Here is a 27445-nt window from a genome sequence, read left to right as displayed (position 1 = left end):
ATAGGAACATAGAGGGGAATGAGCGGGCTGACGGATTGGCCAGGCAAGGCTCTGCTCTTGACAGTCCCTCGGCGAATACAGTTGGTGTTCCGCTGGCGGCTGTCGGGGGCCGAGTCTACTCGCACTACCTAGCAGCCGCGGGCCTGAAATGGCGAAGGCTTACAAGCTGTACCAAGTCAAGGAGAATTTGGCCCGCTTATAACATAGCCCGATCACGAGAGCTCCTGTGCCAGAGGTGTGCAAATGCATTCGAGATTACGGCGGTCTGCACGGGGCACTGGCACATAGTGAACCATGCCGCTAGGCGCGACATACCCTACAACTCGCATTGCCGAAGCTGCGAAGAAGGAAAGGAAATCCTCATGCATTTTCTCTGCGAATGCCCAGCTCTGGCTAGAGTCAAGCTGCGGACACTGGGTAAACTATTCTTTGGGGACCTCAGAGAGATTTCTAGCTGCAGGGTCGGAGAGCTGCTTTCCTTCTTGAATGCTACGGACTGGCTCTGAAGATCCGAGCCGACTGGACTTTGCCTCCCTGCTCCCATAATAACAGTCATGGTCTTAGGAGTTTGTGGCATCAAAACGGCTCACCAAAGAGGTAATTGGGCTCCTCGGAGCGGCCACTGATACCTACCTACCTACCTACGAAAAGATTTCTTGTGATTCGTTTTTCAGTCTTTGTGAGGAAGTGAAAAAAGAACTCAAGCAAAGTTGACCCCCGACTTCGACTTCATGAATGCTACATTTAGGACACATGCAATATCGAATCGTTCTTCAATATTTGGCCAAACATAACATTGATTTAAAATGAACTTAATTGAAAAGTTTTCCATGTCATTTTTTCTCAATTCTCTTCTTTATTTTTACGAAACATATTCAATTTTGTCTCTTCAATTTCTTGCCCATGATCTCTCCTGCGATCACTCCGCTATAACTAATTTTACAGATTATTTTCTTCATCACTTGTTCGCTTCACATAAGTTACTAGTAAATATATACGTTCTATTTTTGTACAATAACAACTAAACCACTTAAAACGCAGGAATTAAAACGATCCCTTAGTAATTCTCATCCTCAGTTCTCTCTACTTTTTTTGCACTATCACCGCCTGCTCTCTCCCATTCGCATCACACATTCATCGTACAAAGAATTCATCGCATTTAGTCCTGCACTTAACGCTCCATTTACACACGTACTACACTTTATCTTACTGCTCGTGATTCAATTGTGTTACTTCAATGCGTTATCTATACACAATGGGTAAAATGTTTGTTGCATATCTTAAAATTAACACGATAAAGAATTCGATAAAATCGTTCTCACGCTAACGGAACAGGGGTAGATATAATTTTTTCATTTATTTCTTTTTTACAATTGCATGAATTCATAAAATAATGGACAAGATTCGGAGCACCACAGAAACTCCGCCATGAAAAATGATTATTAAAACTTGAAAGATAAAAACGCAATCTACACTTGTAGGAAAACCAAATAGAGATAAATAAAAAAAAAAGATATTTTCTTAAAATGCTACGTTTTGTAACTCTTAAACGACTATTTGAGGCATGCAAGCATGCGCGACTTCACTTGCTTAAAACCAATTACATTACATTTTTGCGCTTAGCTACTTTAGTCGGGTCGATAAATGGGCGTTTTCGGTATAAACTCGATCAAAATAACATATTCCATCATGGAACTCGTATCACATTGTTGTTTCGTCAGCCGCCAATGCAAGCCCAGTTTATGGTACAAATGGCTGTTTTCCCATTCCAGTAATTTATCTAAGGTTAGTTGTGTCTGAAATAGAAACAGCGAGCAGTGTTAGGATGGGTTGGAAATGGTGCGAGTAGCGATTGAATAAATTGATTGCGTGCTTGAGATAACAATTGGGCAAACGTACTATCGTTCAATCGATCAATGATGTTGATGTGAAATTTATATGATTTCGAACTATCAAATACGCTTACCCGCTCTCCTTTTAGTTATCTTGAAAGAGCGACAAAGACACTTACTCTTTTACTAAGGCATATCACCGGCCACAATGAGCAACCTAATGTACAACAACAGCAGACACAGCCGCAAAACAACCATTTTACATTAACTGGTAGAGCTTTCTTTAAAATACCATTTATCCGACCGATTGTGGCTTTGAATTCTTCAGGTGCTACACGCGAAACCAACCCCGAAGGAAACTCTGAATTGAAGCGATTGCTTAGGCCAAACCTGCAAATAGAAGAAACATTTCAGTTAATAAAGGCTGCGTTATCCAATCCTAATTAAAACTACCGACTCCGCCTTACAAATTCAATAAAAACGAATCTATATATATAAAAGAAAGTGGTGTTAGTTACACTATTTATAACTCAAGAATGGCTCCCCCCTCGGACACCACCTTGTCGTGGTGGGGGAGCCTGTAGTAGTTTACTACTACACTAAGGGTGTCCAAAAATATGAATATGGAAACGATGGATATAAACTCTCCAAGTGGTAGGAAGTCACAGACTTCGAATCCACCCGCGACCATGAGCAATCATGTCGCGGCCGAGGCGCGGATTTTGGAGGCCTCACCACATTCATACTCGCCCATAGAGCAATCTGTAGAAGGCATGCTTTCCGCCTCAGTGGAAAGTATGCATTTAGTGCCTACGGCGAAGTTAGCCAGAAAGGAAAGTACGGAAACTCTCAAATTGGGAGAAACTGGAAATCCGACTACGGCCGGCCCGTCCGCGGTACTACAGCCCAAATCTACCCACAAGCGGAAGAGGAAGGCCCGGCAGAAGGGAACTTCGGCCACTAAGGAGGAGGGGACTATAGGCTGAATCCTGCCTGTCAGAACCTTCTCCGCCATCCTTACCGGGAAAAGTGGAAGAACAGGAAGCTGGTGACGTGGACGCTACTGGTTCAACGCCAGTATGTGGAAATGGATCCAAGCGGTCCGAACACCGTGAACCTGGAAAGGCCCTAAACCGACGGCAGAAGAGAGCACTGCGAAGGAAGATGAAACACCTTGGGAATGAGGACATGGACGTGGCTGTACCACTAGACGCGGCAACGCCCAGAGAAATCGGACGCAAGGAAGCGGAATCTCCGGCGGAAGGAGGGGATAAACTGGAAACCCCGGTAAGATCCACACTGGACGCACCAGACTCTTCAGTCAGCGGTAATTCGCGCAAGAAGCGTAAGACCAACACATCTGCTGTGGCCGACGCTTTATTGTGCTCCGCACCAGGGCTTACATCCACGCGTCTCGCGGGGATTAGGACCGATGTGCCGGAAGGTGATCAAATCAGCGAGAGAGATCTCAATGAAGCTGGTCCCTCCCACAGGAATACGAACACGAAGGCGGAAAGGAAGAGGACGTATGCGCAAGCGGCGGCCTCTGTTCTGACTGCTGCCGTGGGAGTTTCCTCCAAGGATGGCAAAATGTCAGAGGGACAATTTACCATCCTCCAGGAATGCCTGTGGAAGAAAATGATGGAGCCTGGAACGAAGCCACGATTTAACGATCAAGGTTTTCGTGATGGGCTTCTCCATTTGGAGTGCGCTGACGAGGCTGCCTTAAAGTGGCTCCAGCAGGTAATCCCAACTTTGAGTTCCGGCGGTCGGCCCAAGTTCACTATTGTGAACACTGAGCTACGCAGGACAGAACATGTCGGATGTTGGCTACCGGGCCCTCGAAGGAAGGCAGAGGACATCATCCGCTTGCTGGGTGAACAGAACCCGGGCATTGACTTTGGGCACTGGAGGGTAAAGTTCATGAATGCCAGGAAGGACCAATATACAAACGTGGAGGGCTTCAACTTGGTATTCGAACTGGACCAACAGAGTCTGAATGTGCTCAGGGGAAGTCACCATATGGTGCTCCACTTTTTCCTATATAGACTGAAATTCAGTCATATCAGGAAACTGTAGGGCATCATCTCCATTTTGAGAGCGAAGAACAATGATGGTCTTCGACTCACACAACATAGAGCAAATTGCAGCATCTTCGGTACGCTCTCCCACAATGGAGACGTGCGCGGAGGATAGTGTGGGGGCTCGCACTGGGGAAGGGACTACAGAGTGAATCCTACCTGCTAGTAACTTCTCCTACACCTTCCAAGGAACAGGCGGAAGGAAGGGAAGCCAGAGACGTGAACGACACTGACTTGATGCCAGTTCGAGTGATCGAATCTATGCAACCCGGACACCGCAAACCAATTAAGGTGCTAAGTGGAGAAAACAGACGAATTCTCTGCGGGATGAGATGAGATCTTTCGTGGATGAGAACATGGGAATTGCGGTACTTCCAAGTACGGCTTTTCTCAGAGAAATCAATCACGAGGGGATCGAGTCGCTGGCGGTACGGTGTGGGGGCAACCCCGCCATACGCGGACTGCCGCATACGATTCTAACTGTTTTCCATAAGACAATAGACTAAGTTTATGTCGAAAAACATAAAGATTGGTCAAATCAACCTGCAGCATGCCAAAGCCCCCTCCTACCTGTTGGCAGAGAGAATGACAAAGCTACAGGATTTCCCCTATATCTTTCTGGTGCAAGAGCCGTGGGTTCGATTTAACAGAATCTGTGGCATTGGATCAGTAAAGGGGGCTAGGATCTTCTACGACGAAAGATCCATAAGACCGAGAGCTTGCGTCCTGATGTCAAGACGGTTAGAGGCAACTATGCTGAGAGAATATTGTTACCAGGACGGTCATCATACAATACCAGATAAATGGCGAGAGGAAAAACATCATAGTTGCCTCCGCTTATTTACCCCATGATTCTTTGTATCCTCCACCGACGCAAGAACTTAGGGATCTGGTGGCGTATGCAGAATCAAGTGGTCTCGAACTCTTAATAGGTTGCGATGCGAATGCTCAACATATTTGTTGGGGCAGTAGCAAATGCAATCCAAGAGGAGAGAAGCTATTTGATTTCATCACTTCAGCTGGTCTTATGACTGCAAACGTAGGGTGCGCCCCTACGTTCGTGGGACCGAGAAGAAGCGAAGTAATTGACCTAACAATCTGTACCCCAAAATTGTTAGAGTTGATTACACACTGGCGAGTGCTAGACGATGTCTCACTGTCAGATCACCGATATCTAGAATTCAATCTGACTATTGCGGGCGAACAGTCTGCAGTACAAAGACGGAACCCTAGGAAAACGGATTGGGCAAAGTTCAATGAACTTCTTGGCAATAAAGTACAGTTCCCTAGGCGACTAAGGACTCCTTTGGTGCTGGGAGATGAATTGAAAACTCCGAACTGCACACTTCTAGAGTGCTATGAAAAGGCTTGTCCTATTTCCCGAGGCCAAAGCGGTAAAACGGTTCCTTGGTGGAACCGAGAACTGCAAAAACTCAGGAAATCAACCAGGCGACTTCTAAATCGTGCTTGCAAAAGTAACAAGAACGAAGCCTGGTTAAATTTCAGGAACTCACAACGTGAATATAAGAGGCTCGTGAGGTGCTCGAAACGAGACTCCTTTAGAGCGTACTGTGAGGAACTGGAAGGCTAAAGGGAGAAGTCAAGGCTGAGCAGAATCCTCAAAAGGGATGAGTCGGCCAAGTCAAGTAGGGAAGGAGCCCGTATTCAGGCGATACATTGGCTCCTATAGCTTACACGGAAAAACAAATGATAACGGACTGCGGATTATTCAATTAGCAGGCTCACACGAAATGGTTGTTAGAAGTACCTGGTTTGCGCGGAAAGCGGTCCGCAAACATACGTGGGACTCTCCAGACGGGACCACTTTCAACCAAATTGACCACGTGTTGATCGAATGCCGTCACCTCTCAGCCTTGATGAATGTCAGGAGATATAGGGGGGCCAATATAGACTCGGATCACTATCTCGTTGGCATGGTGCTCCGAGCTCGAATAACAATACCACCTAGAATCCCCTCTGACAATCAGGTGAGAGTGAACACTGAAGCCATCTACAACACAGTCCTCCGCGACACCTATAAGAGGGAAATGGATGCCGCAATAACCGCAGTTAACAAAGGTCCTGGAGATGAAGCATCAACAAATGATCTTCACAACCACCTGAAGAACGTTATCATGGATACGGCCACAGACATACTTGGCCCCAGCCGCAAAAGGAGTCGGAACGGTTGGTTTGACGATGAATGTAAGCTAGCAATGGAACGGAAGAATACCGCATACCGAGTAATGTTGCATTCTCAAAGAACGTGGGCACACGCAGAGACTTATCACGAACTCCGTCGAGCGGAGAAGCGACTTCACAGACGGAAAAAGGAAACCTGGAAGAACCAACAAGTCTGTGAACTAGAAAAGTACAGGGAGCAACCGCACCAGGCGCGGAAGTTTTACCAACAAGTCAGCAGGATGAAACCTTATACACCTCGATGCTCATCTTGCCGAGACAAAGAGGGAAATCTGATTTCCGACAGAGTGCGCATATTGGAGCGATGGGTTGAGTACTTTGATGAGCTACTGAACAACCAGAACATCGGCAAGTTGGAGGTCCCGCCAACTGAAGACGACGGACAAATACTGCCACCACCAAGTTTAGGAGAAACAGTCCGTGCAATTCATCGGCTAAAAAATCATAAGTCGCCAGGAACCGATGGAATTACAGCCGAATTGGTTAAATATGGAGGCGACCAGTTACACCAAGTGGTTCACCGAGTTGTGCTCAAGATATGGAACAGCGAATCAATGCCTGATGATTGGCAACGAGGCATTATCTGTCTTATACATAAAAAGGGATATATCACACAGTGCAGCAATTATAGAGGTATCACGTTGCTGAGTACCATCTATAAGATATTCTCCACTATCTTGCTAGGCCGGAAAAAGGCCCCATACGCCCAGAACATCATTGGCCCAGACCAAAGAGGCTTCACTCCAGGCAAATCAGCAACAGATCAGATTTTCTCTCTGCGGCAAGCGATGGAAAAACGGTTGGAATATGGACAACAGTTGCACCATCTGTTCATCGACTTTAAAGCCGCCTATGATAGCATAGCCAGGGTAAAACTGTACACGGCCATGAGAGAATTCGGTATCCCGACGAAATTAATAAGACTGACTAGGCTGACAAATACAATAGAACGAAGCTTAATAGGATTCAAAGAACCGCGTGTGCAGGTGCTACGGGGGCTCTGCAGTCCTGCCCGGCAGATGCTCTCAATGTACTCCTGCATCTCTTCCCCCTAGACCTCCACATCAAATATTAGGTTGTTGCAAATGAAATGTCGGATATTTGAGTAAAATTTCAAAAAACTATAACTTTTATGAAAATTAATTTTATTAGTCAAAATAAGAACCAGCAGCTTCAATGCACTTCTCCCAACGAGATACAAGGGCATTTATTCCAGTTTCGTAAAAGTCTGGGTTTCTAGAGCTAAGAAATTCTTCAAAGGCACTTTTGACAGCTACTTCATTGCTGAATTGTTTTCCCGCCAAAAAGTGATCCAAATGCTTAAAAAAGTGGTAGTCGGTTGGCGAGAGGTCGGGTGAATATGGTGGATGAGGAAGAGTCTCATATCGTAATTCATTTAATTTTTGGACCGTCATTCTGGAAACATGAGGTCGGGCGTTATCATGGAGTAGTATCACTCCATCTCTGTTGACCAATCTAGGCCGCTGAACACGTAATTTCTCGTGCATTTCATCAAGTTGGGCACAATATTTCTCTGCATTAATTGTTTCACCACGCTCCAAAAACGAATAATGAATAATTCCAGATGCAGACCACCAAACAGTTACCATTACCTTCTTCGGGTGAAGGCTCGGTTTTGGCATGTGTTGTGGAGGCTGATCGGCATCTAGCCATTGCGCTGATCTGCGACGGTTGCCGTACAATATCCACTTTTCATCGCATGTCACTATTCTGCACAAAAAGGGATTGTTCCTGTTGCGGTTGAGTAGAGAACTGGATATTTCCATTCGCAGCGCCATGTTTTGCTCGTTGAGTTCATGCGGAACCCACTTATCAAACTTCTTCACCTTTCCAAGCTGTTGTAAGTGCCGAGATACTGTCGAATAGTGTACGCCTATTTTCTCTGCAATGTCACGAATCGATGATCGGGGATCAGATTCCACTATCAAACGCAACTCGTCGTTGTCGATCGATGGTCCTGGGTGTCCACGAGGTTCACTTTGGAGGGTCATGTCGCCTGATCGGAATTTTTCGAACCACCGCTGTGTCGTTCGTTCGTTTGCTGCGTCAGCTCCAAATGCTCTGCAAATGTTTCTGGTTGCCTCCGCTGCGTTGTGACCAAGTTTAAATTCATATAGAAAAAGTAGACGTTTTTGACTCCCTTCCATGCTTTTTTCTTTGAGTTTTACTTGGAACTTCAATGACGATTGAAACTGAAATGACTCCTTGATCGAACGAACGACTATTTATACTCAATTATCCCATACCACCAGAGTCACCTTGCGGCAGTTTTAAACATTAAAATCATAACTAACTTCACTTCATTGAAAAATCCGACATTTCATTTGCAACAACCTAATATGTTGCAGCATGCAGTGCCGTCAGACTACGTGAGTCCGAATGCTGGGCAGCGAAGTCCTACGGCCACAGCAACATTCTAGATGAAATACCTCGAGAAATCTGAGCATCCCCCACGGACTATGTCACACGCAAGCTGAACTTCACGAGAAGCTTTGCTGTGGACCTTCCAACCAGGACAAAGTGGAAAACCGGCGGCGTGTTGCAAAACTATGACACGGTATTCTTTACGGACGGATCAAAGATGGCCTATGGAGTCGGCGCGGGGGTTTTCTCGAATACACACGGTGTATCCAAGTCGTATGGTCTCCCAGGTTTCACCAGTGTATTCCAGGCGGAAGTACTGGCGATATTGGAAGTCTGTCGATGGCTGGAGCGTGATTCGAGCCCCAAGCGTAACATAGCCATTCTGACCGACAGCCAAGCGGCCATCAAGGCCTTGTACTCAACGACGACATCTTTCCGGTTGGTGGGGCAGTGCAGAGACACGCTCAACCATCTGTGCGGCACGCTCAAGATCACTCTCCTCTGGGTTCCCGGACATAGGAACATAGAGGGGAATGAGCGGGCTGACGGATTGGCCAGGCAAGGCTCTGCTCTTGGCAGTCCCTCGGGGAATACAGTCGGTGTTCCGCTGGCGGCTGTCGGGGGCCGAGTCTACTCGCACTACCCAGCAGCCGCGGGCCTGAGATGGCGAAGGCTTACAAGCTGTGCCAAATCAAAGAGAATTTGGCCCGCTTATAACATAGCCCGATCACGAGAGCTCCTGTGCCAGACGCGTGCAAATGCATTCAAGATTACGGCGGTCTGCACGGGGCACTGGCCCATAGGGAACCATGTCGCTAGGCTCGGCTTACCCTACAACTCGCATTTCCGAAGCTGCGGAGAAGGAAGGGAAACCATCATGCACTTTCTCTGCGATTGCCCAGCTCTGGCTCGAGTCAGGCTGCGGACACTGGGTAAACCATTCTTTGGGGACCTCAGTGAGATTTCTAGCTGCAGGGTCGGAGAGCTGCTTTCTTTCGTGAATGCTACGGGCTGGCTCTGAAGATCTGACTCTGCTTCCCTGTTCCTATAACAACAGTCACGGTCTTAGGAGTTTGTGGCATCAAAACGGCGCACCAATGCGCTAATTGGGCTCCTCGGAGCGGCCACTGATACCTACCTACCTACTAGGCTGACCCTGACCAATGTGCGAGGCCAGATAAAAGCATCAGGATCACTCTCAAGACCATTCGACATCAACAACGGTCTACGACAAGGGGATGCGCTATCATGCGTCCTCTTTAACCTGGCCCTCGAGAAAGTGATCCGTGATGCTGAGGTAAATGCAAGAGGTACGATCCTATGCTGACGATATCAACATCATGGGAAGAACCACCCGAGACGTACAAACTGCCTTCATTCAGATCGAGCAGGCGGCTAACGGGGCGAGATCTTGGACTGCACATCAATGAAGGCAAGACAAAATATATGGTGGTAACGTCAGCACCAAAGACGAATCAACCAACAACATCAAGCCGCACTGGTCAAACAGGAAGAATAAGGATAGGAGAATACAACTTTGAGACCGTTGACAATTTCTCCTGTCTAGGGTCGAAAATCACAACCGATAACAACTACGATGATGAAATCCGCGCACGGTTGTTGTCAACCAACAGAGCCTATTTCAGCTCACAAAGACTGTTCCGCTCGAAACGTCTCACCATAGGGTCAAAGCTCTTATTGTACTTGCCAGTCCTTATCTATTCCTTCGGGACTTGGGTTCTTAGCAAGAAGAATTGTGAACTCTTGGCCACGTTCGAGAGAAGAATCCTCCGAAGAATTTTTGGCCCCCTACAGTCGCTCTCTATGGTTCTGAGTGCTGGCCGACCATAAAAGACAACGAACGGCGTCTTGCGGTAATGGAGACGAAGATGCTACGTTGGACTAGTGGCGTCACACGTTTAGATTACATCCAAAATGAGGATATCCGCGATCGTTATGAGGTTGCATCGATCGTGGAAAAGTTGCGAGAGATGCGTCTTCGATGGTATGGTCACGCAATTCGTGCAAACGAGAATTCAGTTGCGTCGATGGAAAACGACCAAAAGGCAGACCTAAAGAACGGTGGCTTGATACGCTGGATGGGGATCTGAAAGCCTCGAGATCGCACCCAGATCAGGCATTCGATAGAGCCAAATGACGAAGCCGATCACGACGAGCCGACCCCGCTTGTGAACGGGACAAAGGCTGAAGAAAAAGAAGATGAGGATGGACGATTCCGTAGCCTACACAATGACGAAATCTATGAGGGATACCATGACCGTCCGGTTGTGGATAAAATCCAGCTCAATAGGTTACGGTGGGCGGGTCACTTAATCCGTATGGATGAGGATGATCCAGCCCGGAGTCTATAAGGGCAATATCTATGGTAGAAAAAGAAGACGAGGCAGACCCCGCCTAAGATGGAGCGATGCCGTAGGTCAGGACGCCAGACAACTTTTGGGAATTGGTAGACCTCGGCGCAAAATCGGGATGTCTGGAGTTCCTTATTAAGGCAGGCCTAGACCGGATACCGGTTGTTGCGCCGTTGATGATGATGACAAGTAAACGAAAGACGGCTGGGCGCCTCATCCAGCAAAACTATACCACGTAAAACATCTAAATGGCAACAGTAACTACGGACAAAAGCTAAGAAAAGCAAAATTTTCCGAAATACAACTCTCTTCCAAGCAAAGACACGCATTTTAAACTGTGTAATGCTTGACCTATCAAGAAGTAACGCATTAATCGTCCTCGAAAACTTAATTACAAAATTACTGCTGAGAAATTCATTTGAACTCGTCTCTTCTAAGAAAGCTCATCTAAGCAAGGAATTTCCGTCAGAAATCAATCGTGAGGCCGCCTCAGTACCCAGCCCACGGCCATATAAATAAAATATCAGAACAACTAAGCAATCGATTAATTCATTGCATAGAGCAACTAGCACTTTACAGCCTACGCACGGGCCGTCCATTACAAGAGGGGATCAGACAGCCCCGCGCCGCGGCTCTATCAAGAATGAAGACCGACAAACCAATTGGGTAGGCCGTGTTATCGCCCTACATCTCCCCGATAACCCTCTGACAGGCAGCGAACTGCGCCTATTCTCATCGGCTTCATTCGAGTGACATCCAAACATCCCACTGACCTAGTTCTTGTTTATTTTCGCGTTTCTGGACGTTTGCTCCACTCACGGGTTATCTCGTTCGGAGCGAGCAAAAACACGTAAATATTGTTATCTGCTTGACGTGACGTTGTGATCCCAACAGCTCTGGGGTCTCTGCAAGGCACTCGCCTAAACGTTCTTAGTGGGTGGGTGGGAGGTTCCTGGGCTTTCTATAAACCGAGGGTTTCCTGCTTCAAAACAAACAAACAAGGGGACCTACACTGTCATATTTCCAGCGCCTCGTATCAAAATCGGGTCAGGAACTGTTGGCACGACGGCGTGCTCGTCCAGCGGCTCATTATCCAATTGTTCTTCTTCGTAAATTGCATCGAAATCAGCCATGGTTGCGGGTATCAAACAATTCAAAGATTCCTCACTGTCGGGCGCAGAAAACCGAGCTAAGTCCCAATGTGTCACGCACGTCAAACTGTCAAACCGATGACATTTCGAAACGACTAAGCACCGACCACGGCTAAGGACGAACTTCCCAAATAAATCTCACACTTCCTAACGGCGCACTGCCCGCATTCCCCTGTGCCGCCCGTTTCTATCCTAAACTCGTCTGAATTAGCTTTTCACTTGCACTCCGACTCACGACAGGACCGTGCATCACTTTTCCTTGGAGTTTTGCTTTGTTGCTGCTGCGATCGCTCCTCGATGGGATTATTACAAAACAACAACAGACTCGTAACCACACACGTGCGACGGAGCGATAGCGAAACCAGGCAGGAGTGAGCGAAACGACGTGATGTCTATGTGCATATTTTTGTTTTTCCACACACTACTCTGAATGCCAAGTCCCGAGTGAAATTCGCGATTTAGATTCCATGCAGCGATCCAGCATTGTCACGGAAAATTCAATCGTAACGTCGCACTTTTTCCAGGAGTCACTTGCCAAACGATAGAAAACTTAAACTAGGAACAGAAATTCAAGAGAAAAGTGGGAAAATCGTCGATACGCCTCCACCGTCACGACAAAATACACAATGGAAAGTGAAGAAGACGAGCGAGACCACTCCGCGACGGACGACAGTTCCTTATGATTGTGTGTACGTCCCACTGGGCCTTTTGCGGGGTAATGTTGGCAAGAAGCTAGTTTGGGACAACAGGAAAAATGAAATGATCTACGAGTCGGAGGCGAATTGATAAGGTAGAAAATCCGCAAAACTATCTTAGGGAAACTCTGCAGCAAACAGACAACTCACTTTGACCGTTTCTTATCATAAATAAGCTATTATTTCGCATAACAAACATTTCAATCTGGCAATTAACCAATGAAATGCATCACTTTTCCCCTCTCCAATCGACTGTCAACCTGACAGCAAAGTACTTTGTCACCGTCGAATTCCAGTGTACAATCACCAATAATTTTCCTAATCGTAATACTCTTTTAGTGTCAGCAGTACTTAGAAAAGATGTCCTTAATCGGGAAGCTTCATGATGACAGCATTCCGCTGGCGGATGACGATCCACAAGGTAAGTTTGAAAAATGCTGATTTGACCGACCAATGTTTTCTTGGCTATTTACATCTCGAAAAAGTTTCTTGTTGGGGCCCCAATGGACCCAGAGGCCCTTTTATAATTTTTACTGCTGAAGTCGTATCTTATGGGCAGCATTTGTGTGGAGGCAATTGTGTTGAGCCCTAATCCCATTACCAATAAATATACACAAAGGCAGAGACCCTACGTGGGCAGTACCCTACATAATCACCGCAAAGTCGAGAAAATTTTGATACAAATAATGGTCTTTTTTTGGGGGTAGGGTAGGAGAATGCATTTACGCACACAGTGTTGGACTCCCGATTCGGTACATCGTCGGACTACCAACTAAACACCTCCCCATCGTCAGAGAGCTAGCCTGGAACCGTTTGTCACATTACTTCGGGCTAATCCCCGAACTCTCCCGCCTTGTGGAGCCTTCAAATCAGGGAATTCCTTTCACCAACGGGAGGGGAGAGGAGGAAGGGAACTGTCAGTTCAAGGAACCCCCTGCCATCCGGCTCCTCCACCGGTCGAGTTCTATCTTCTTAGCAACGAAAAGGGCCCGAACATAATGGGCAACACCGTTCCAGCTATCAGCAGTCCTCAGCATCTCTTCGACAATGTTGTCTGGAGAGAGATCCCCTGTGTTTAAATAGAGCTGCTGACGAACACCATCCCACCTTCCACAAGAAAAACAAGTGTGGTGGGCATCATCCACAACTCCATTGCAAAACACACAATCCGGAGAACGCGCCTTTCCAATCTTGTGTAGGTAAGACTGAAAACCCCCATGTCCACTTAAAAATTGGGTAAGGAAATAGTCAATCTCACCATGCTTCCGATTCAGCCACGCACCTAAGTTGCCAATGAGCCGCGCAGTCCATCTGCCTCTAGTTTCATTTTGCCACGAGAGCTGCCACTCGTCTAGAGTGCGTTGGCGTTCTTCGCGGGCAACCACCTCCCTTGCGCTCCCTTGGCCTAACGGTACGCAGACGCCACCCGCAAAGGTCCCCGTCTCTGTACCTGCACGAGGCGTTTACGATATACCTCCTTGTTAAGAGCGTCAGCCCATACCTCTGCGCCATAAAGCAGGACAGACTGCGTTGAACTCATCAGGAGTCGTCACCTGCTAGACGTAGGACCCCCAATGTTTGCCATTAACTTACTTAACGCCGAAACTCCGGCTGCTGCTTTGATTTGCTCAGAAAAGCTCATCTTTGAGTCAAGAGTCAACCCGAGGTACTTTACCGCTGATTTTGACTCGATTATCGACTCGCCGAACGATATGGGACGCAGGGTCGGAATTCCCTTTTTAGTCAGGATGACTACTTCGGTTTTTTCCAGTGCAAGGTTGAAAACATGAGTAGTCTTCCATCCGCTTACCCGTCGCATCAATATGCCGAGTCTGCTTTGCGCCTGTTCGACAGTGCGTCCAGCAACAAGCGCTGCGACATCATCTGCATAGCCGACCAGGCGCGACTCTTCTGGCATGCCGAGTTTAAGTAGACTGTCATAGGTAGCGTTCCAGAGGTCCGGCCCTAGGATGGATCCCTGTGCTACCCCCGACGTGACCTCCATCCACCTTTGACCCTCTAGTGTTTCATAGAGCTGGGAGTGGTTCCTCAGATAGTCCCTCAATATCCGTAAGAGATAGTTCGGCACGTTGAAAGTATTGTCTAGTGTGCCCAGAATGTCTTTCCATCTTATGGAATTAAAGGCGTTTCTGACGTCAAGCGTTACGAGTTCGGCGGCTATGTGCCTCTGCCCGTCGAACGACGTCCACGACTTGCATGACAGCATTAATTGTCGATCTCCCTGCTCTAAAATCAAACTGCCGGGGAGATAAATCTCCGGCAGCGGGTATCGCTTCAGCGAGTCTATTTCTGATGAGCTTTTCGAGCACTTTCCCAGCAGTGTCAAGCATACATAGTGGGCGGTATGAAGACAGCAATTCGGGATCGCCTTTCCCTTTAGGGATCAGCGCAAGCCTCGCAACTTTCCAACGAGCAGGGAAAATGCCCTCTTTCAGGCAAGCGTTGAATGCGCCAGGCAGTAGGTCTGGCCGGTGTTGGAATACCAGTTTGTACACCTCTGCTGGAATACCATCGGGTCCTGGCGCCTTCTTGTTTTTCATAGAGAGGACTGCCTGTTCCGACTCTTTTACAGAGAAAAATGGACAGTCCTCTGCGCTCTCCGCGCCGACGACGTCATCACCCCATACGGGGTGCGCAGGGAAGAGTGCCCTTACAATGCAGTCCATCTGCTCGGCCTTAAGTGAACAGGGTTTCCGCAGATCTCCATTCACCTCGTCGAACAAATCTTGCCAGCAGCGAGCTTTGCTCTTTTTTATTGCGCTGCGGAGTCTCCTTTTTGCTGATTTCTGCTCCATCATTATGGTACATGCCTCCTCCCGTTCGGCTAGACGTTGTGTTAAGCGGCGGAGCCTGTGACACTCCTTCCGGAGCTCTGTGATTTCCACTGTCCACCAATACATGGAAGGTTTGCCGCGTCTCGATATCTTCCTGGGCATGGAGGCTCCGCAGACCGTCGTTATCAGGTTCATAACTGAATATACGACAGTGTCAGCTGCGGCGCCATCGCCCCCAGGAATACCCTCCAGCGTGGCCCCACCTGTTCCCAGAGTTTCGACAAACTTCCCGGTGTTCACTTTCGCGACGTTCCATGCACAGAAAGATCGCCGGGGTGGCGTACACCGAGAGTTTGTGTCCACCACTTCGAAAGAAATGTATTGGTGGTCACTTGCCGAGAAGTCTTCCAGAACTCGCCAGCCGTCCACCAGCGACACCAGTGATTCCGACGCGAAGGTTACGTCTGGAATGCTTCCCTCGCAGCCCGGGCACCGGAACGTTGGAGTGGATCCGGTGTTTAGAACTACCAGTCCTGTTTTCGCCGCCATTTCCAGAATTCGTTTCCCTCTGGAATCTGTGTGTGACATGCCCCATTCAAGTGCCCTAGCATTGAAGTCACCCCCGACCAGGATCCGCCCATCCATGCTTAAGATAGCGTCCTCCAAAACATCAAGCCTCGGACGGAAGTCCGGCATCGTCTCATTCGGCGTAAGATAGACACTAAAAAATGTTATCCCTGAATACCGAATCCAGACAAAGCCGTCCCCTCGGCTCCGGTGCATATTGATTTGTAGGATGCGAATCATATTGACCGTGTCCTAGCTCTTTCCAGTTCTGCTCTGAAAACTGGACACCGCCCCGATCCGCAGTATGCGCAACGCTCTCATCAGTCGCGCCACGGTCCCTGCATAGGACGCAGCTTTCCTTTTCATTGCTCATGGCTTTAACGCTTTATGGCCTGCCTGACCGCATTTACGGCATGTTGCTCTTCTGTCAGGTCCCCGACAGTTTGCAGATGTTTTCCCATAATCCGAACATCTGTAAGATTTGGTTGGGGCGGCCCGAATTCGTATCCTACACACTACCCAACCAATTCTTATTTTCCCGGTGTTTAGAAGCTTCCTCGCGGATTGCTCGGCAACTTCCACCATAGCGAGTCTTTGGCCTCGAAAATTCGCGGAGGTGATACCAATCCGGACATTGGTTACCTCCAAGCATTCGTGTTTGATGGCCTCTTCTACCTCGTTCTTTTCCGGGAGACAGTCAAGGTCTCAGATTTCCAAAGAACACGTGGGTTCCAGGCTGGAAACCAAAGCTTTTTCTCCCAGAAGCCCCTTGACTGCTTCACAGAACGTGACTTTTTCTATAGTCTTCGGGCCTAGTTTGACTAACACTCCACCACCTGGTCTTTATTCAACCTCAAATGTACAATTTCAGAGTAAATGGGGCTTCGATTACTCTCTCAAAGTAATTTAGACGAATTTCCCAATACATGTTTTCTTAGAAACTTTTTGCTTCGAAATTTGCCCACTATCGATTACTTGCCCCCGATTGGCTTTGTTGCCTGAGCCCCTCGAGAAAGATTTTCATTTTCTTCCCGTAGTAACGTAGTAATGAAGCAATTATCGTGTTGCGCATGACATTTAATGTTCCTTCCTATTCCCTCTGCGAATGGGATGTGTTGCACATGTTTTCACATTTCGTCCTACGGAAAAAAGGAACGCAAGGAAGAGCTTCCAGTGACTTTAAAAGGACTTAATCTCCTTATTCAGTCTCCAGATTGTTATCTAGGCAATTATCCTTTCATTCTCCTTGAAAGTCGCGGCTCTCATATTTACAATACCTAAATCAGCTCGTTTGGGACCTACTTCGCTAACTGCACTCAAGCGATTTTCCATTGTTGGAAGTTGGACTAACACTGACCAACTAAGATTAAGCGAATATCTAGCAGCAAAGAAGAGCTGTCTCAGTCGTAAATTTGACCCTCACTCGTTCTTTGCTCGAAGGTAGTATCTTTTAACGTCCATAACCGCCCTCATGATGGTTATATGACTTGCAATTTCGTTCAGGGCAGAGGCAACTCATCAAACGCTGCCTCACTGCTACCCTGGGAGCATCGTGATCGAAGTCGCTACAAGAGGGTGCTCCCTTATATAAATTCAAAACAAATTCAGGCCGAAGCCTAACTAGATTGTTGTTTAAGAGATTGAGGGTATCCTAAGTCCGCCATCCAGATATTGGCGGCTGGATCAGTTGGGAAGCAACATACTTCCAACGTTGTGGTCCACGTGCTCCCCTTCTTGTTAAGTTTCAAAGGGAGCAAATACAACTTTGTAGACACTTCTGTCGGGCTGATCCTAAGGCAGAAGTGAGGCAGCGTCTGATGAACTACCTCTGCCCTGGTCAAAACTGAAAGTCATATAACTTTTGCAGCTCCGGTGCTTGCGAAAGAATGAGGGGTCCATAAACCCCAACGTTGAAAGTATTTTGCTTTCCAACTAGTCCGGTCCGCTATCAACTGTTATTACCCTCATATTGGACATTAGTACACAAACATACTTGGGCCTCTTCAGGCGAGGCCATTTTCAACCAAATTGACCACGTGTTATTAGAACACCGCCACCTCTCAGCCTGAATGAATATCAAGACAAGGAGGGGGACCAATTTAGACTCTGATCACTACCTCCTTGGCATTGTGCACCGAGCTCAAATAACAACACCGTCAAGAATCCCCTCTGACAATCAGGTGATAGTGAATACTGTCCTCCACAACAAAGACCTCCTATAAAGGGGAAATCGATACCGCAATAACCGCAGATAACACAGGTCCTGTAGATGAAGCATCGACAAATGATCTTCACAATCACCTGAAAAACGTTATCATTTGTACGGCCACAAACATACTGGACCCAGTCGCAAAAAAAAACTGGTTTGACGATGAATGTAAGCTGAAAACAGAACGGAAGAATGCTACTGCACCTCAAGGAACGTAGGAACGTCCGTCCAGTGAAGAAGCGACTTTGCAGACAGAAGAAAGAAGCTTGGGAGAACACAGAGGTCTGTGAACTAGAGTAGTACAGGAGACATCCGCACCAGGCGGAAGTTTTACCAATAAGTCAACAGGATCAGGCCTTATACACCTCTTTGCAGGATCCGTTCCGTTCCCAACTAAATGAAAGATGTGTTCTCAAATAAACTTAACTAATTTCACTTCACGCTAGTTGAATACAACTCAGTTAACAGTTAACATTTTAACAACGGGTGTGTGTGTGAGAGTGAGAAATGTCATTGTTGACATTTTTCCGCTCAGGTTCAGCGGAGCAAACCGGCGACGTGACCCCGCCAATGTGTTCAATGAGTGAATCTGACACTTCGCGGGCCCTTTTCTGAAGCTCGTCGGGCTCGTCAAACGCTTTCAACATCGACAAAGAGACCCACTTGGGTCCGCCTCGGACGTCGAGTTTGAACGAGTGCTCGCCTCGTTCCAAACCCCTAAAAGGGCCCTCGTATGGTGATTGTAGCAGTCTTCAAGGGGGGTCCACCCGAATAAGGACCTGTGAGCACCTCTCCAGATCCCGAGGGTGTTGACCTCCGTTGTCGCATGTCGGGAAGATGGAGTCAATAGCAGCTTCGAAACCGCGTCCCTGAGAAAACGCAGCATCCCAGAATCGCTTAGCCCTGCTCTGATATCAGCACAGGGTCACCGGGAGGCGCAGATTCTCTCTGTAGACAATCTCCGCGGGGCTGGCCCTGAACTCCTCTCGGTAAGCAGTGTGCGGAGGCCGACGAGGACGAAAGGCAAGGACCGCGACCACGACGGATCATCGCGAGCCATTAAGGCGGCCTTTAGCGTCCAGTGTCAACGTGCCAGCATACCATTGGACTGTGGGTGGTATGCAGTAGTCCTATGCCGTTTGAAGCCAAGGAGCTTGCCTAACTCTGCGAAAAGAGTAGACTCGAATTGCATTCCCGGGTCCGTGATGATTGTGGCTGGTACACTAAAGCGCGAAATCCACTCTCGACAAATGATTGCGCCGTAATATCAGTCAGAGATATTTCCTCAAGCAACTACGTAAACTTATCCATAACTGTGAGCCAATACTTGTACCAGTGCGAGTCTCGCAAATGGCCGATAATGTCGAGATGGATGGTGTGGAAGCGCTTGGTTGATCTAGGGAATACGCCTACTTCCTTTCGTACTCGTTTGTTGAACTTACACTTCTGGCACGCAATGCATTGTCTGGCCCAGGAGTTTAAGTCCTTACTCATAGACTGCCAGAAGTATTTTCCAGTGACTAACCGGTTCGTCGTCCTGATGTCTGGGTGCATAAGATCGTGTCTTGCGTGAAATGGGAAGCATTCATTTGCGAAAATTGGCCTGGGTCCCTTATCTGAGGTCTCGCAAAGTAAATAAGAGTTTGAGCCGAAAGTAAGAAACTCCTGGAACTTGTAGTTGGCATTTGCCTTCAGGCGGTTCTGAAACTCTGCTTCGTCTTTTTATGCCTCGGCGATTGTTCGACCCCGGCGGGGACTGTGACCTCAGAGATTCGAGACAAAGCGTCTGCGACATTGTCTTTTCCAGACACGTGTTGGATATCAGAAGTAAACTGGCTGATATAACTCAAGTGCCGAAGTTGGCGAGGGCACGATTTGCCTATGCGCGAAAGTAAGGGGCTTGTGGTTCGTGAACACGGCGAACGGCCTGCCCTCAAGGGAGAAACGGAAGTATTTTTTTGCGAGGTAACCGGTGAGTAGCTCACGATCGTAGACGCTGTAGTTACGTTGACCTGGGTTCAGTTGCTTTGAAAACAAGCTCAACGGTTGCCAGATTTGATTCACTCATTGGTGAAGAGCGGGACCTACCGCTGTATCTGAGGCATCGACGAACACAGCTAGGGGTGCATCTGGCCGAGGAAATGCCAGTAGTGTTGCGTCAACAAGCTGTTGTTTGACTGTGTCAAACGAATGGACGGCCTCAGCAGACCACGTAACCTCGCGGGAGTCTTTGGTTCTGGGCCCAGACAAGTAGGCATTAAGGATCGCTTGGTGGTGAGCGGCCTTGGGCAAGAAACGGTGATAGAAGTTTAACATGCCCAAAAACCTTCGCATCTGCTTCACCGTGGTTAGTAGAGGAAAGCTCTTAATTTCTCTTAATCTTGTCTGAGTCAAGTTGGATACCGTCAGAGGTTATCCAGTGGCCGAGAAGTTTTACCTGCATTTTTCAGCATTTAGGACAAGTCGGGCCTCAAGATGTTGAAAAATGCACTCGAAATGGTCCAAGTGCACAAATTCAGACGAAGAAGCGACCAAAACATCATCATCATAAACGAAATAAAAGTTCAAGTTTCGCAAGACAGGTAGGTTTTGCAGAATTAAAGTGTTCGGACGCGGTACAGGGAGAACCGACACCTCAGCACCCGTGTCGACCAGGAAGCAACACCTGCTCAGGGGGTCAAAGATCCGAAGGCGACGTGGTACTGCCCTTCGAGTAGCCGTCGCCGAGGCACCCAGCTGGCTTAATTTTTTGTTGCGTTTAACGTACATCCAGTGGTACATTTAGTGGGAAGCAGATCTCTATCGTGATTGTGATCGAGATCTACCCGCCGAATGCAATCTACTGTCCGCCGCTGTGAACTTTGTGATCGCGTCGTCCAGACTACGGAATCGCCCATCCTCGTGTAGGGGGCCAAAAATTCTTCGGAGGATTCTTCCCTCGAACGTGGCCAAGAGTTCGCAATTTTTCTTGCTAAGAACCCAGATCTCCGAGGAATACATGAGGACTGGCAAGGTCATTGTCTTGTACAGTAAGAGCTTTGACCCTATGGTGCGAATTTTCGGGCGGAACAGTTTTTGTAAGCTTAAATAGGCTCTGTTGGCAGCCAACAACCGTGCGCGGATGTCATCGTTTAAGCTGTTTCCTTTTGTGATGTTCGACCCTAGATAGGAGAAATTACCAACGGTCTTAAAGTTTTAGTCTGCAATCTTTATTATTCTCGTTTGACCAATGCGATTTAATGTTGTTTTTGGTTGGTTTTTGGTGCTGGCGTTGCCAGCATTGCTGTGCAGCCTATGATCTCGCGCCGCCTGCTCAATGTGGATGAAGGAGAAGCTTCACAATATCAAATGGAGACTACAAACTTTTAGAGAAGAATACTCTGAAAAATTTTTGCAACCTACATGAAGATGGACGATTCCGTAGCCCATATAACAATGAAATTTATGAGCGACACCAAGGTTGCGGTTACTAGGGGCTACATAGTTCGTATGGGTGAGGATAACATCGAATTGGTGGAACATAGGGTTAAATTGCTCTACCACGATCCGAAGGAAGAGCCCTCTCACCACTTCTCTTTGTTCTTGTTATAGAAACTGCCACATAGGACATCCAAGGTCCTGCGCCCTATACATATATTATGCAACTCAACGGGTGATCAAGCTCTTAGCATCTTTTAAAAATATCCGATCTGATCTCCTCCTGTTATGTCCCTTCTTCTCCTGCTTTCCTGCGTTCGTACCCAACTTGGATCACAACAGAGCTCCTTAATAACATTCGCTTGAAACATGCACTGCGGAAGAAGTTTTGGGCTTCTAAGAATGACACCGACCTTGCACACTTTAAGGCTATGGATTCCACTGTGAAGTGCATGATTAAAAAGCGCATAAAAGGTACTTGTTGAACATCGAAATTGCCTTTGCCCGCGGTAACCTGAAACCATTTTGATCTCACATTCGCTATTCCCGTAATTCCAGTAAAATCTCTCCCTTCTTTCATTTGTTTTGCTGACTCCAGTGTAAAATCCGCACAATAATCCTACAACTTTCTCTACTCTTACTTCTCTTCCATGTTTTCACCCTCGACCACTCCACCCTCTACACCTCTTCTAGCTGCAGACTGCTCCGAATCTTTGCCCATTCCTCTCCTTACGCCTTCCTTGGCTGAGTTTCCCATTGATATTCTTGACGCCTATGTCAGATCTGGTTCTGATGAGCTTCCTAACCTCTTCCTTCTTAACTGTAAAAAACACTTTTCTGCCCATCTCGCTTCTCTTTTTGCTTGCACTAAAATCCTCAATAGATACGTCAACGACTGGCTGACCACACACTTCGGTTGCCTAATTGTCAAACAGCAGCATGGTTTCTTGAAACATAGATCCACGGCTTCAAACCTTCTGGTCTTTACCAATTTCATTAATAAATGCTTTAATTTACGACAGGAGGTGCATGCTATTTATACTGATTTCTTCAGAGCCTTTGATACCGTTGGTCATAATATTCGCCTCTTCAAACTCTCTCTACTCAATTTCTCTCCGTCAATCATCTCCTGGCTTTCCTATCTCGCTTAATGTCAACAAATGGCACTGGATGTGCTATTCGCTCCTCAAGATCCTTCTCCTATTCTCTTAGGGGAGCACCCCTTTCAAGACCTGGGTGTAATATTGGATGATACACTTCGTTTCAACTCCCACTTCGTTAACATCATCAACCGAGCTTCCAAAATGGCTGCTTTTACCCTACGTTCCACTTCCGACCTTCTTAACACTCCCCAGAAACATCCTTGAATATTCCTCTGTAGTCTGGTCCCCCTTCCGCATGCGTTATTGTCGCGCTCTTGAAGTTGTACAACGTAAATTCACCCAGGTCCTTTTTTTTTTCAAAAAGAACCTTCCACGAGTTGACTATCCGTCACGGCTTCGCACCCTCAATCGCCCTTCCCTGCAGCAACGCCGCATCTGCCTTGATATGTGTACCCTTTTCAAACTCTCTGACCACTCTGATATCATTTTCCGCACCGCCTCTCATAATATACGTGGTGCGGACATTTTTGAAGTACACTTCGCGGAGTTCGATATCTTTACTTTTGTACCATTTAGAAAAGATACAAAACCCAATTATTTACAAATAACCGATTATTTTCTCTTCCTTTCCAGTGATCATCAACGATGAAAACGATCCCCAAAACATTCCAAACGGCCGCTCAATGGATTCGCTCCAATCATCCTACACAAATCGTAGCTCAAGCCCAGACATCCCGCACTCACTTGAACCCGATATCAGCCCCGACGAGAAAGAGGAAAAAGCTCGATTGATCTCGCAAGTTCTCGAGCTGCAAAACACTCTGGATGATCTGTCGCAACGCGTGGACAGTGTGAAGGAAGAAAATCTCAAACTACGTTCGGAAAATCAAGTTCTCGGACAATATATTGAAAATCTCATGTCCGCATCGTCCGTTTTTCAATCAACAAGTCCAAATGCTAAGAAGAAGTAAATGTAGGCGCAAGGCTAGCAGTAGCAAATCGATGTATATGAATTTATATGATATGAAAGGAAGCGCGCTCGTGCTGATCGTGCCAGGGAGTATTTAGATTGGAGCAGAACATTACAGTTATAAGGGAAATTTGAAGGTGTTATCGATGTCGCTAGGAGCTGAATAATTTTTCTTCACATCTCGAATATAATATAGACGCAACAATGCTTAAATTCCTAGGCGGCGGAACCTAATCAGTTCTGTGCCATGACAAATGATTGCTTTGGATGCACCGTCATTCTATTAGTGAGACAACAACTTTCAGCGACAATATTATTTCGTCTTTTACAGCGTTCAAATGCACTTCATGATATATACAAACATGATATTGTTCGATTTTTTTCTTATTTATTAAATGATTAAGTTATTATTCACTCTAGGTCTAACATTTGTAATCATATTGCTTATTTTACACGTTTAAAATATATACATTAAAGCTTTAATTGCCGCTAGAATTCCTTTCGATGTTAACGGGCCTCTGTTGATAACTCATAATAGCCTTTCGAGGCTACCATTTCAGAGGCATCAGGGGGACTGAAGTATTGTCTTAAAAATTCTAGGCCGATTTAGAAAAAGTTTACAGGACACGCTATACAAACAGTCCTTTCACTAGACTTGGAACGTTCAAATCGTCATCCCGGGAATGCGTATATATATAGTACTTCAATTTGATCGCAAAGCGCGAGTCAGGGTCGAGCGACCGAGACGATCGGACGTGTTGGCAAGTGTTTATACCGCGCGGTAATAACAGTGAGTTTTCGTGTGTGTGACATTCTGTCCACAACAAAACAAAGTGAAACGAATTGAAATAACTAAGAACAGTGAATAAGCAAGACAATCAGTGGAAAACAAGAACGGTGATCTTAAAGACTATGAGTGAGACCGAGTCAACCGGGTTCACGAAGGTGACTCGGAAGAAGCGGCGCAAGGCTACGGACAGCCCGACTAACGAAAATCAGCCGCTAAACTCCGACGACGGAATAGAGACCGCGTCGGAAGTTACACTCTCCAGCGACTGCGAGTCCGACTCGCAGACGAGCTCAGACGGGACGGTCCGAAGTTCCGTATCCGTCGGCGCGATCCGCGAGTCAGTTGCTCTGCGCAAGCAGAACAAGTTGCTACTGAGGCAACTCAAAGAAGCCCGCGAGGAGAACCGGCATCTGGCGACCGTCATCAAGTCGCTGGAAGCAACCATCGCCCGAACCTTCGGGACTCCCAGCGCCCCTCCGGCGCCTGCCGCGCCAACAGCGCCTTCCGAGGTGATGGACACCACCACCGAGGAATCATCACCGGCACCACTCGCCCTACCATCCGGGTCAAGCCCGGCGGCGAAGCGAAGAAGCGGTAGCCCGCCGTCGTACCGAAACCGCCAACACCTAAGCCGCAACAACAACAACAACCAAGGCCAGCCACTGCAGCCCCCGGAAAAAAGGAGGTAAGTCGAAAAATTCCTCCATTAGTGGTAGTCGAAGACGCGGCTAAATTCAAAAACATTAAATCAAATATATCCCGTGCCCTCCCCAACAACTACCTGATAAAGAAGTCAGGTAGTTCCCATCAAATACTGACCAAAACACCGGAGGATTACAATACCGCAAAGAAGGTCCTCGTGGAGAACAACAATAAGTTCTTCACTTATACCCTCCCATCGGATAAGACGACCAGCCTCATCCTACGAGGCCTCGATTCGACGTTCTCCCCTCAGGAGATCAAGCAAGTGCTGCAGTGCAAGAACTGCCAGCGCATCGGGCACGCGGCAACCAACTGCCACCTCACCTATGGGTGCGTCAAGTGTGACCAACTACACGGCCCTGGCGAATGCGCCAAAACGGTGGAGCAGGCACCGAAGTGTGTCAACTGCGGGGGCAATGATCACCAGGAAGTGCCCACGGTTCATCCAGGTGGTGGCAAGGAGGAACGCACAAAAACGTGCCCGTCCCTCACGCCCTCTACCCTCAACTACCTCCCGCCCCGCTGGTCGTCCTATCACGAACCCAGCCTTCACCCGTCCGTCCGTGTCCTTCGTCGACGCCGCACGAAGCGGAACCTCTCCCCGGGCACCCAAAAACGTTGCCCAACCCACCACCATCTCCAACCCAGACTTCCTTGAGTTCGCCAGGAAATTGCAAGAATTCTTGCAAATGTTCAACTCAATGGTCGGTATCTTGACATCCATTAATGGACGTTAAGATAATTGAGTTGAACATCAACTCAATCATCGGCCGTGCCCGCAGACATGAGTTTGAACTGTTCCTTGGCGAGCACAAACTCGATATAGTTCTCCTATGTGAAACTAGGTTGAACTATAGATACAATCCTTCCTTTCCCAACTTCAACCTCTTCCGGACTGACCGACCTCAGTCCAATCCTCAAGGCCGCGACACCTGCCCGCGTTTGGGCAAATCAGTCCAACAAAACGCGATCCTTCCCCAAAACATCCCACCCACAGAAAAAGTGAAAGTCCTCGCTGACCACTTCCTGCAAGCCCACCACTTTACCCTCCACTTCCGTGAACCAAGTTTCGATAACGAGGTAAACGGAAAAATCTCCCAACTCCTAACCCACCCTTCCTACCTCATTTCACAACCCACACAAAATCCTTTCACCCATGCCCTCGCCGACCCAAGTCAGCGAGAGAATATCCTCCCCATCCACTTTGTCAGTCCAGACTCCGTCAAGGCGGCCACCGCCGCCTCCAAAAACAAGAAATCAGTTGGGCTCGACAAAATCCCTCCATCGTCCTTAAGAAATGCGCCCCAAGCATTGCCCCCATTATGTCCTCCATCATCAACCACTGCCTCATCAACGCCGACTTCCCAACAGATTGGAAGAGTGCTCGAATTGTTCCTATCCCCAAAAAAAACCAAAACCCACTAAATCCCGATAGCTACAGGCCTATCTCAATCCTCTCATCCTCCGCCAAGATTTTCGAGCGGATAATCAAAGTTACTATCGACGAGCACTGTGACTCCAACCATTCAATCCCACAATTCCAATTCGCCAACCGTCCCAAACACTCAGTCGAGCATGCACTTCTCGTGCTCAAATCGGACGTCCTCCTCGACCTCAACCGGAATGCTCCGACCATAGCCTGTCTCCTCGACATAAAGAAGGCTTTCGACTCCGTATGGCAATACGGACTCGCATACAAGCTTTCTGAAGTCCTTTAGTTCCATCCGCACCTCTGCAAGCTAACTCTTAGCTTTCTTGATGGGCGGAAATCCCAAGTCCAACTCCGTAAACACCTCTCCTCCCCATATTCTAGCCCAGCTGGCATCCCTCAGGGGTCCGTCCTCTCCGCTACCCTCTTTTCCCTGTTTACCGCAGACCTTCCTAAACCAACTCCACACCCAAATCCAATCCGAATCTTTCAATACGCGGATGATCTCATCCTCTACACCTCCACCAGAAACATCCCTGCCGGTGAAGCCCGGCTGAATTCCTATTTGGACGAGCTCTACCGGTATTTCACCCGCTGGAAACTGTCCCTAAATCCACAAAAATGCGAAACCATCGTATTCTGTGGTACCGCTAGGATGACGCCGAAAATGAGGAACGACATTTCAACCCTATCCCTGAAGATCCACAACGACACCATCCCAACCGTCAAAGAAGTCACCTACCTT

General features: G+C 47.6%; 2 protein-coding genes across 2 annotated transcripts; one reads left to right on the top strand and one right to left on the bottom strand.

Annotated features, from left to right (window-relative positions):
* Positions 1-833: 833 nt before the first annotated feature.
* Positions 834-12709, bottom strand: LOC119659158 (cysteine-rich hydrophobic domain-containing protein 2). Its single transcript, XM_038067108.1, has 3 exons — positions 11884-12709; positions 2012-2222; positions 834-1796 (listed from the first exon to the last, which is right to left on the bottom strand). The coding sequence occupies exons 1-3, from the start codon at positions 12003-12005 to the stop codon at positions 1629-1631; spliced, it is 501 nt and encodes a 166-aa protein (XP_037923036.1). The 5' UTR covers positions 12006-12709; the 3' UTR covers positions 834-1628.
* A 243-nt stretch (positions 12710-12952) lies between these two features.
* Positions 12953-24262, top strand: LOC119659159 (short coiled-coil protein B). Its single transcript, XM_038067109.1, has 2 exons — positions 12953-13139; positions 23443-24262. The coding sequence occupies exons 1-2, from the start codon at positions 13079-13081 to the stop codon at positions 23778-23780; spliced, it is 399 nt and encodes a 132-aa protein (XP_037923037.1). The 5' UTR covers positions 12953-13078; the 3' UTR covers positions 23781-24262.
* The last annotated feature ends 3183 nt before the right edge of the window (positions 24263-27445 follow it).

Source organism: Hermetia illucens, chromosome 6 (genome assembly GCF_905115235.1).
Source record: "Hermetia illucens chromosome 6, iHerIll2.2.curated.20191125, whole genome shotgun sequence".
In the NCBI taxonomy this organism is placed as follows: Eukaryota; Metazoa; Arthropoda; class Insecta; order Diptera; family Stratiomyidae; genus Hermetia; species Hermetia illucens.
This window is presented reverse-complemented; position numbering and strand designations above follow the sequence as displayed.